The sequence below is a fragment of the Zingiber officinale genome, chromosome 1B (assembly GCF_018446385.1).
Source record: "Zingiber officinale cultivar Zhangliang chromosome 1B, Zo_v1.1, whole genome shotgun sequence".
Taxonomy (NCBI): Eukaryota; Viridiplantae; Streptophyta; class Magnoliopsida; order Zingiberales; family Zingiberaceae; genus Zingiber; species Zingiber officinale.
Window position 1 is genome coordinate 53,001,932 of NC_055986.1, and position 11,269 is coordinate 53,013,200.

General features: G+C 40.9%; 1 protein-coding gene across 1 annotated transcript; it reads right to left on the reverse strand.

Moving 5' to 3' along the window:
- Positions 1–5,177: 5,177 nt before the first annotated feature.
- Positions 5,178–10,753, reverse strand: LOC122038389 (heterogeneous nuclear ribonucleoprotein D0-like). Its single transcript, XM_042598122.1, has 3 exons — positions 10,688–10,753; positions 5,370–5,712; positions 5,178–5,239 (listed from the first exon to the last, which is right to left on the reverse strand). Exons 1-3 carry the CDS (start codon positions 10,751–10,753, stop codon positions 5,178–5,180), a joined length of 471 nt encoding a protein of 156 aa, XP_042454056.1.
- Positions 10,754–11,269: the final 516 nt, after the last annotated feature.

Here is an 11,269-nt window from a genome sequence, read left to right on the forward strand (position 1 = left end):
AAGTCTTTGCACGTGGCTCTGATACCACTGTTGGGTTCTTCGGGCCGCGAAAACCGCTTTTTCGCGTCGCGGAAACCCCGAGTCACCCAAAGCCGTAGATCCGTGCAAAGATTCGTAAACAAAACTTTTCGAAAAACCTTTTCTTGTACGAGTTTGTAAAACCTTTAGATCTACACTAGATAAGGGTTAAAGCGTGCCTTTCGCTTATCCCGCTCGTCCAAGGAGTTGCCGGATCTCTAGACCGTCAAGCGCCGGTCCTCTAGAAGTATCCACACGGACACGTAGGTGGAGAAAAACCTCACACGAAGGTGTGCTAGCACCTTGGTGAGATTCGGCCAAGCAAGGAGGAGAGGGAGAGGGAGAGCTTGAGAGGAAGAAGGAGGAAGAATCACCACACTTGAATGAAAATGAATTCACACCCATTCACCAAGTGGCCGGCCACTTTCTCCACAAGAATAACTCCCCATTAAATACAATTAATGTGGAGTTAATAAGAAAATGGCTTTGTAACTTCCATGAGGTGGCACACCATGATGATGTGGAACATCATCATTGGTCCACCTAATGCCAACTCACAAATGAGGTGGCAAAAGGTCAAGTCAAAATTGACCTTTGGTCTTCCTTCTCTAGTCAAGTCCAACTTGACCCAATCTCTACCATGGTTGATCTAATCCAACCATTTGATTCGAGCCAACTTAATATAATGAATCTAATTCATTAAATTAAATTGATTTAATAAGTCATAATCTAAATTAGACTCATTAAATACATGAATCAACTTGAGTCAAACTCAAGTTAGCCCAATTAGGATTACTCTTAATCCAATTTGATTCATCAAATGAATCTAATCCTCTTGGTTCATCATATGAACCTAATCTCCATCTAATTGTCCTAAGTGTGTGACCCTATAGGTTCTTGTAACGTTGGCAATGCCCTAAACCCATTTAGGAGCATAAGTAATGAGCGGTATCTAGCAACACATCATTACTACCCAAGTTACAAGAATGTCGAGATCCGACATCACCTTGTGACTACTAATTGTGACTCCTCACAATATGTGACATTGTCCTTCTATCCTAGACATCTAGATTGATCAATGTGAGGCATAGACCGTGTCATCCTCTAATCAATCTAAATCTTGAACTCCAAGTAGACTCACTCGATCAAATGAGCTCAACATCTAATGTTGACTCATTTAGACATGGTCATGCACTTAGTGGTCTCACTCTATCAAGAATAGCGATGTCGCTCCCGTCATATGGGAGGGATAGATCTCATCTACATCACTCACATCCCTCTGCATAATTCGTTACATACCCAGTAATCGCCTTTATAGTCCACCCAGTTACGGGTGACGTTTGACGAAACTAAAGTACATAACTCCTTATGTAGGGATCCATGGTGACTTCAGGTCTAAGGACTAATAGTCATACTAATAGCCACATGAGAAAGTATATGACACTCATATAACGATCCATGATACTTTCTCATGGCGGGTCATTCAGTATATATTCTCCAATGTATACCCATGTGTCAGCTTGATATCTCTATATCCATGACTTGTGAGATCAAGTCATCGAACTGACCTACATGCTAGTCTTATTGCATTAACATTGTCCCTGAATGTTAATACTCGACTAGGAATGATTTAGAGTAGTGTTCCCTATATCATCTCACTATCGATTCAACTAATCGTTTGATATAGGTATGAACCCTCTACTCAAGGACGCTATTATACTTAGTCTATTTGACACTAATACAAATAAGTATAATAACCAAACAAATGCCTTTATTAATATACAAGAATATGATATACATGAGTCCATACAATCATCAAATGATTGGCTCTAGGGCTCTAACTAACAATTGGAGCAACAACCACTTCCTTAGACAAAGCCTCATAAAGAAACTGACTGTTTAATTTTCTCACTGAAAATGCTAAGTCTAAGTCTTTATTTTAGATCAAATTCTCTAATATTGTGATATTTAAATTTCTATTTTAATTTATCATAATTTCTCAAATCACAATTTTTCAAATTTGAAGCAAAAAATATTGAGCATGCAAAAAATTGTATCATTTCCTTTATCATGTTATTTTCTATTGTTAGTTTGTCGAAATTCTTTGATCGACAAGCTGTTGCATGAGTTTCCTTTAACCCACTATTCTTTAATAATTTTTTGGTTTTTAATTTGCAAAATCCTTTCAATAAAATAATTTCTGATTTGTAAAACTCTTTTGATAATATATTTCCTAATTCAACAAAGTCTTTCGATGATTTATTGATCAAATTAAGTAGTTGGTCAGGAGGTGAAGACTATACCTGACTTACCTTGTCGGCTGTTGATTCTCCCCCTGTTGGGCTGCTTTCTCCCGACATTGCTCCCCCTTCATCGATGCTCTCGATGCTTTTTGAGAAAGAGATGATTGCGTCTTATGGTAGATACTCGGCGGTGAGTGCTGTTTCGATAATTTCCTTCGCCTCGGATTCTTCTGACGGTGGTTCGGTGTCCATCGAGGAGTTGGATTCGACTTCAAGTGGTTCTTCGTAGAGCTTCAAGAACTTTTCCTAAAGTTCTTTTGCGCTTTTGTATTTTTCGACTCTGTCGAGATCCTGGGCAAGTAGTACGCTCAAAAGGCAAGACTCAGCCTTACCGTTTGTTATGAATTCGTCACGCTGCTCATCAGTCCATTGATGCTCCTCAAGTTCTTCTCCTTCTTTGCTTTTGGGCATATCAAAATCATAGGTCATTATTAATAATAAATTAAAATCAGTTTTAAAATAAACCTCTATCTGTCACTTCCAAAAATCGAACTCCTCCTCGAACATTGGTGGGTAGATGTTCATTTCAACCATCTCATTGCTTCAGTTGACGGTTAGTCCCCCTGAGGCGTCCTGGATCTGATACCACTTGTTGGACCATTGCGGCCGGCTAGAAGGGGGGGTTGAATAGCCTGAAAATAAAACTACAACCCTTCTCGAACTTTTAAACTAACACTTGCATAAAAGTAATAGCAGGAAGTAAATCAGAAAAGACGAGGCACACCGGGATTGACTTGGTTACAACCGGGGAGGTTGTTGATTCAAGGAAAATGATCGCACTAAAAACTCCTTCAGGCGGAGAAGCCTTGTACAACGATGAAGCGTACAAAAAGAAGCTAAACTACAGACGAAGTACACAAGTGTTGAAAGAATTGCTTGAGTTCTGATTGATGAAAAGCTTCTAGACCAAGGCTGTATTTATAGCCTTGGTCGGGGTGCCTCGAAGGGATTCTAGGCGCCCTGGGGGATAAAACTTTATCCCTCAACGTTCAGATCGCGTTTGACGCGATCTGGTTAAAAAGTCAACTCCGGGCGCCCCAGACTGTTCCGGGTGCCCTAGAGGGAAAGTCAACCCTGTTGACTTTTTCCAGCCCGAGTCTTCTGCTCCGGCTCCATTTGCCTCAGACCGAGTCTTCCGCTCGCTTGGGTGATCTCTGCCATCTGGAATAGGGCTCACCCAAACCCAACTTCCGGTCTTATCGAGCAGACTTTCGTTATGGCTTCTCATCCCTTGGAATCGCTGCATGCTTCCTTCTCGTCCGCCAGCGCACTCATCCGCAGTCTTCATCCCTCGGTCGCACCCCCGTGCCGACCTTCTCTCTAGCTGCGTCTCTTGCTCCTTGAGCAGTCTTCCACTCCGGCTTCTCGTCCCTCAGAACCACAACATTCTTCCTTCTCGTTCGCCGATGTACTCTTCCGTAGTGCCTCATCCCTCGGACGCACTGCATGCTGTCCTTCTCGCTAGCTGCATCTTCCGCTCGACTACCTGTGCTCCTAAGCTCCTGCATACTTAGACACAAGGTTAAAAACACACAGGACCTAACTTAACTTGTTGATCACACCAAAACAACCTTGGAGTTCCAACAATTATGCCTATCTATCTGGTATCCGCTGAGTTCTTGGACTCATCCCGTTGATATATTTTTTTTTTCAGATACTAGGTAGATATTTATGGAGTCGTTTGGAGTGTCCTATCTGTCGGTCCTACGTCACATCCGAAGACCGCTTCGAGTTTTGTTTACACTTTTTGTGTATTTGGTATTTGGTGTATTTAGTGTTGTTATTGTATTTTGTGTTGTTGTGGTTAATGTGTAAAGCCTGGCCGGCTAGCAGTTATTGTTTTTAGGTTGTATGGGGTTTCGTTATTATTTTTCCGCTGTGTTGGTTTTTAGTACAGCCGAGTGGGCTGCTAAATATATATATAACTACGTGATTGTGTTTATTTTGTTCCAGTCGAGTGGGTTGATGATATAAACTGCGTGGTTGAGTATATATTCCAGCCGTATGTGGTTGATGTATATTTTGTATGTAGAAATGCCTCAGATTGTCACGTGTACAGGGGAGATGTTGTCGAAATTTCTTCTAGCAGGGACTACTTGGGGCGTGACAATTTATTTGGTATCAGAGCATGGTTTACGATGTTCTGTATTTTTGAATTAACCTGATACCAATTTATTTGGTATCAGAGCCACAGGTCTACGAGGCCTGCTTTTTGTGTTTTGATTTCGTCTTTTGGTTTTCTCGATGTGACATTTTCGGGTTTTGGGACGTGACAGCAGCAAGACATCTCCAAGCTATAGGAGGTATGTTGGTATATTGTTATCATACATTTTTATAGTATATGCATTATTGTCTATGATAGTTATGACATGTGTTAGTACTTTTATTAGTACCTGTTTGATTGTTATAGCATATATTATATGTGATGAGTCAACCACTGATCATGGTCGACCTTAATAGAGATCAAGGATTACAATCTCAGGTGATTTTTTTCATATCATTCTACCAGTAGTTTTAGCTTCTGTTACTACTAGTTGGTTAGAAGTTGGAGGCACATAACAGTCTCTGCTATTGTTAGCTTATAGTGGATAGTACCTGTATATTTACGTTGACTCAGCCAGTAGAGTACCGATTTAACTTAGTTTTCTCAGTAGATAATTAATTTACTCTTGTTTAGACCAGTCAATAGAAGACTGATTTACACTTGTTGACTTGGGTAGTCATGGATCGATTTACCTTAGTCGCTTTATAGAGGATTAACGTATTCTTGTTAGAACATAGCTACCACCAAAAGGTCTGCCAAATTCACCCACTGATAGAAATGGTCTTCTAGATGAAAAGGCTAGGCCCTGGCCTCTAAAGATACCATGTCTTCCTGACGTAGGAAACCCCTACCACCTCGACTTCCAAAGGGCCTCCTGAAGTGGAATTCATAAGATCATTCCAAACCACTATCAGCTTCAAAGGAAAACCTTCCTCCCCTACCATGTCCATGAAAGTTAGCACCTCTTCCACCTTGAAAGCCTACTCTGAAAGAAGGGAACCTACCTCTACCAAACCTAGAGTAAGCTCCAAAACTAGTGTAGCCAATACGGTAGCCACCACTCATCCCACCTTTTACAGCTTGAGTTTTAGGAAATGGATTTGCAAGCCTAGCCCTCACCTTCATCTTGATTTTCCCATAAGTCAATCCTGTGTTGTTTATACCTTCAACACAAGCAACAACAGCTGCATGAGAAGTAAAATTAACAAATCCAAAATCTTTCCTTTTGACAGTTGACATGTTCCTTGCCAGCACAACTTTTTCAATCTCTCCAAAATCTTTAAATTGCTCTTTGACTTTATCTTCATCCCAAAATGGAGGCAGACCATTGACAAAGACCAATTTAACCTGCAGGACATGATCAAAATATTACAAAGAGAGGACATGATGTTAGTTGATTGTAGAGGGAACTATACTCTATTTCTAGAGGTTCGAATCTTTGAGTTATTTGTGCTTAGTCAGATATCTTGCGCACATTTGAGTACATGACTTGTACTGACGTGGAAAAGACTGTATTAGCCGTATACCATTGTCGGCTTGGTCAGTCTATAAAGGATCAATATATTCTATTCCATGGGGACTTTGACCATGGACTGTCTGTACCTGGTCAGATGACTTAAAAGGTACAATCGGATAGGTCACCCCCACTGATGTGGAACAATGTAGAGCTACCTGCTTAATGTATACGATGCAACTGTTACTAGGGTGTATAATGTGGAGACTACTTAAGGTATATGATAATAAACTTTCCTCATTAGATATAGTCTCTGTAGTGGTACGCCATAGACGTACAATGTTGAACCATGGCGGATATTTCTTTCTTTCTCTATTAGTTCTTTTGAACTTAGAGCATGGTTAATACCGGATGATTAGACTACTTTACCTTGGATTGTCTAAGATTGTTGTTTTCCTGCTTGGTACTTATGTTTGATTTTTGAAGTAAACTAGTTATGTTCTATACAGTCTCGTTTCTTGATTCCTATTGCATATACCCTTGTAGAGTAGGTAGTATAGAGATTGTCTGGTTGATTGGGTTAAATATGCTGATTATGCATATCTAGGTTGTGTGTACATATGATTGGTATATGTTGTAGGAGTCCTATGTTTGACTGTCCATTTACAGGAGATGTGAGTATACATGTCCAATTAGGGTTATTGTAGTTTTCTTGTGAATTATACCTATGTGGTTAGGTGTACGGGTCTGATTGTATTATTGGAGGTATCTTGTCGATTTAGTCTTTATTGTAGTATGTGTACATCTGTTTGGTGTATTATTGGAAGTATCTTTTCGATTAAGTCTATGTTGTGGTTAGGTGTACCTGATTGATTGTATTATTGGAGGTATTTTATTGATTACATCTGTTTTGTGGTTGCACTCATGTTTGTTATGTTTTATTGGAAGTATTGTGTTGATTACATTCATGACGTATGTCTATATATGTTAGGTGAGTATTGTTTGAGGTGTATTGTCGATTATACCTATGTTGATATATACACACGTGTTCGGTATGTATTGTTGGAGGTATCATGCTGATTATACCTGTGAGTGTGTGTGTTTGGCGTGTACTAATTAGAGGATCATATCAATCATACCTATGATATGTGTGCACGTGTGTCAGGTGTATTATTGGTAGCATCATGATGATTCTACCTATGTTGAGTGTCTACCATTATGTCTTTAGCTGTATACCTTATCAGCTAATTCTCCTACTAGTGAGTGGCCATTACGATGTTGAGAGAGTTGACAATGGATTTGATATGTTTACTAGGTTGTTATACCCTTGGTTGCCCATAGTGACCTATGGTAGAGTGATCTCGTGCATTCTCTAGCTAGATAGTTAGATGTCTGGATCACTTATGGATTGTTTGTGGTAGAGCATAGCTCCCACATATTATAGATTATTGGTGGAGCATTGCTCCCACATATTATGGATCATTTGTGGTGGAGTGTTGCTCCCACATATTATGGATTGCTTGTAGTGGAGTGTTGCTCCCATATAAGTTACAATACTGGTGGTATAGCGTTGCTCCCACATAGATGGTATTTCTTGTGGTGTAGTGTTGCTCTTACATTTAATGATTTATTCTTTGGTGATTTGTAGTTAGTGATCAGGTTTCAGACTTGTTTTCGGGGATCTTATAGATGAATATACCTGTTGTACGGGCATTATGAGTTCTAGGTTTTATCATTTAGGCTTACAGAGCTCTAGATGTTTTCATGGACTCGATGATATTGGTATTCCTAGGTTGTTTGGATCGATTTCCATTGTCTTTGTTGATGATGTTATTTTCTGGAATGATGGTGATTTTTGGAGGGTGGCTGTGGATACACAGAGCCTAGAGGATACTCGTGATAAAGGGAAACTTGCTGATTTTATTCCTTTGACAAATTATAGGACTGAACGGAAATTTGGTATCTTGAGTAAGCTGGGCGCTTGTTCCTTTGTCACAAATGTTTATGATGATGGTAATCTCATTAAGTATAGTCACAGATTGCTCACCCCATGGTACACATGTTGCTGGCATTGCAATAGCCTACCATCTCGAGGAACCATTGTTGAATGGAGTTGCTCCTGGAGCCCAATTGATATCATGCAAGATTGGAGATACACGCCTAGGCTCCATGGAAACAGGAACTGGTCTTACTCGAGCATTAATAGCTGCAGTTGAGGTTGGCTTAATTTTTAGACATGTAGTCAAATTTATTCTGGTGATCACCCCTGAAGTTACAAGTTGTCTGATCCAAGTAGAATCTTTGGACTAAGGCCATTCTAACCCACTTAAATTAAAATTAAGTCAAGTTTTGTTAGTTGTGATTACTTGAGATTCCCCCCCTTGATTTACTGTGATTTTTGATTCAGTAAGAAATTTTGGTAGTTGTACCATTCTTATTGAATCAAAGTGGTGCTTAACATGAGTGAGGCACTCTCATTCTTGTTGCAATGACACTGTTGTTCCATGTGCAGTGATATCATCAGCATGGTTAATATGTGTTATCATTTGCCTATTGATATCGATACTTTGTTGGCACAAGTAAGTGTCATTGTGCAATTTGTATTGACACAATCTCGAGATAATGCATATCTCAAACAATAATATTGAGAATTCGCTGAGGCTAGTTACAAGGAGGATATTAAACATTAAAATGAGTGTAAATGGGAGTTCATCACTATGGATTTTTGTGGTAGGCTTGCTTAGGACACGACGAGGCCATGACGTGATTTGGGTAGTCGTTCACCGATTAACCAAATCCGCACACTTCTTAGCAATTCAGAAGACCGATTCTTTGGATCGATTGACAGAGCTGTATTGTCGAGAGATCGTCAGGTTGCATGGTTTCCTTTGAGCGTTATATCGGATAGAGACCCACTATTCATGTCCTAGTTCTGGCAGTGTCTGTAGCAAACCTTGGGCACACAACTCTGTTTCAATACAGCATTCCAACCGCAAACAGATGGACAGTCAGAGCGGACCATCCAGACTCTAGAGGACCTGTTGAGGACTTGCGTTATGAATTTCGGAGGTAGCTGGGAGGACCACTTACCATTAGTAGAGTTCGCCTACAACAACAATTATCATTCGGCTATCCAGATGACACCATTTGAAGCGTTGTATAGTGGACCTTGTCGATCACCCACCCTCTGGGAGGAGGATTGGGAAGGCCCAACTTTTAGGACCTCAGAGAGCTCAGTAAGAGTCAAAATTGGTCCGCACTATCATACGAAGGATGTCCGAGGTGCAGGACTGTCAGAAGAGTTATGCGGATTGGAGACAGAGATCCATGGAGTTCTCTACTGGTGGTCATGTATTTTTGAGAGTTTCACCCACGAAAGGGGTGAAGAGATTTGGTCTCTGAGGTAAGCTAGCTCCACGATACATTGGGCCTTTCCAGATCTCGGAGAGGATTGGGGCAGTAGTCTACCGTCTGATACTACCACCGCCTCTAGCAGGCGTTCATGAAGTATTTCATGTGTCCATGCTAGGGAGATACATATCTTACCTAGCACATATTCTATCAGATACATCAGTTTCCGTTCAGCCTGATGTTATTCACGAGGAAGTTCTGGTATGGATTTTGGACCACAAACAGCGTTAGCTGTGGAACAAGACTATCTGGTTGGTTAAAGTCAGATGGCAGTATCATTGTGATGAGGAGGCTACTTGGGAGCTCGAGGATACGATTCAAGCTCGATACTCCCATCTGTTTACTTGAGGTATGTGGGTTAGGTTTCGTTCAACATTTATACTGTTTAGCTATAGCTAGTACTTGCTGATGATAAATAACGAAATTTGGGGATCAAATTTTTATTAGTGGGGGAGAATGTAAAATATGACAATAAAATAATAAATAAATAATAAAGTTTTATGAACGAATAACATTAAGGGAATTTTTAGGAATTTTTTGAAATTTTCTGGGGATTAATTGGAGTTTGTATGACAAGTTTGTGGGATAAATTAATGGGCATGAGAAAAATCTGTTTAGGAATACCCAAAAGTAGGAGTTGATTTAGGAAAGAACTTAGGGTTTGATTAAACCAAAGCTAAGTTTCCTAAATTAATTTATTTTACTTTTATTTTCTTTTTTCCTTTTCCTATTTCTTTTCTCCCGAGCTCGATCCCTCTCCTCCTCCCCTCTCGCGAACCCGAGCTTTCCTCTTCCCCTCCCTTGCGCGCCAACTCTTCCCTTCTTCCGATCACGCCGCAGCGCCCCATGGCACCGCTGCCCGAGCCTTCGTTCCCTATTCCTCTTTTCCTAGCTCCACCGATCCTTTTCTTCTTCATCGAGCTCACGCCGCCGCTTCTTCTACCCTTCTGTTTTCTTCCTCCGATCGCCAAGCAGAGCCGCCTTCTCCTTGCCCTAGCGCTGAGCGCTTGGCACTATCCGAGGCGAAGCCGTCGGTTTCCAACCTCTTGGTCAAGGTGAAGATCCGAGCCGAGGTTCGCTGGTTTTGGTTACTGTCGAACCTTCCTCCTCTTCTCCTCTTCTCCTCTTCCGAGTTCTCCTTTTTCTCGACGCCACTTCCTCTCACCGCAACTGATTGCCAGCCAAATCACGCTGGCTGTTTTCCCTCTGCCCTAGCACCGACCAAGTTTTTTCTTCCCCTCTTCTCTTCTGTCACGACATCGGCGCCGAAGCCGATCCTTCTCCCGACCCCTTCCTCGTGTCACCCACAGTCGACACCGTCACACGGAGGAGCACTGACGACGAGGTCTTTCCTCTTCCCCTCTGCCCTAGCGTCAGCAACCCAAGATTTCCTCCATCCGATTACTTTGCCCAATCCCTAGTTTTCCAAACGTTATTTTCTTCTTCTACCGACTTTACCCCAATGCCTACTGCTTGATGCCACAATCCAGCAGCCACCTCCCGTGCCATGGCGTCGATCCACATCTCACAGAGGCAGCGCCTTCACTTGGTCTCGACTACCGTCTCCAACAATTAGTTGCTCCGACCATAAGTAGTGCATTGGATTTGGAGGTAAGATTTGATTAGTGTGTAATTATCATAGTGACATTCCATTTCTGTTTCAGATTGGTTATTTAGTTGCAGAGTTGGTTAGGTTATGCTTAGCGTTTAAATTATGATTAGGGTTAAGGAAACCAACCCTAGTTGACCGATAGATTAATATTAGGTAGAGTTAATGTCTATGATCGATTAGGGTTTTCCCTAATTAGGTTTGCGTATTTTATTTAGCTGTTTAATTCATATGAATTTAGTTAAATAAAATATATGTATTGATTAATGCAGGACTCTGATTCGAGACGAGCGTGTCAACGCCGGATTGGTTAATACGATCTTCTTTTAAGGCGGGTACTTCTGACTATCTTCTTGATATGGTCATTTTAGATATGCATAATAATTTATTTCTAATAGTAATGATTATATTTCCATCTACTTTGGTATGTC

Excerpts from the sequence above, each read along its gene's own strand:
- LOC122038389 (XM_042598122.1), bottom strand. The coding sequence starts at position 10,753 with ATGTGGATCGACGCCATGGCACGGGAGGTGGCTGCTGGATTGTGGCAT. Across the intron at positions 5,713-10,687 it reads ATCAAGCAGTAGGCATTGGG|GTTAAATTGGTCTTTGTCAA; the intron begins GTAAAGTCGGTA and ends CATGTCCTGCAG. Across the intron at positions 5,240-5,369 it reads TTACTCTAGGTTTGGTAGAG|GAGGCCCTTTGGAAGTCGAG; the intron begins GTAGGTTCCCTT and ends ATTCCACTTCAG.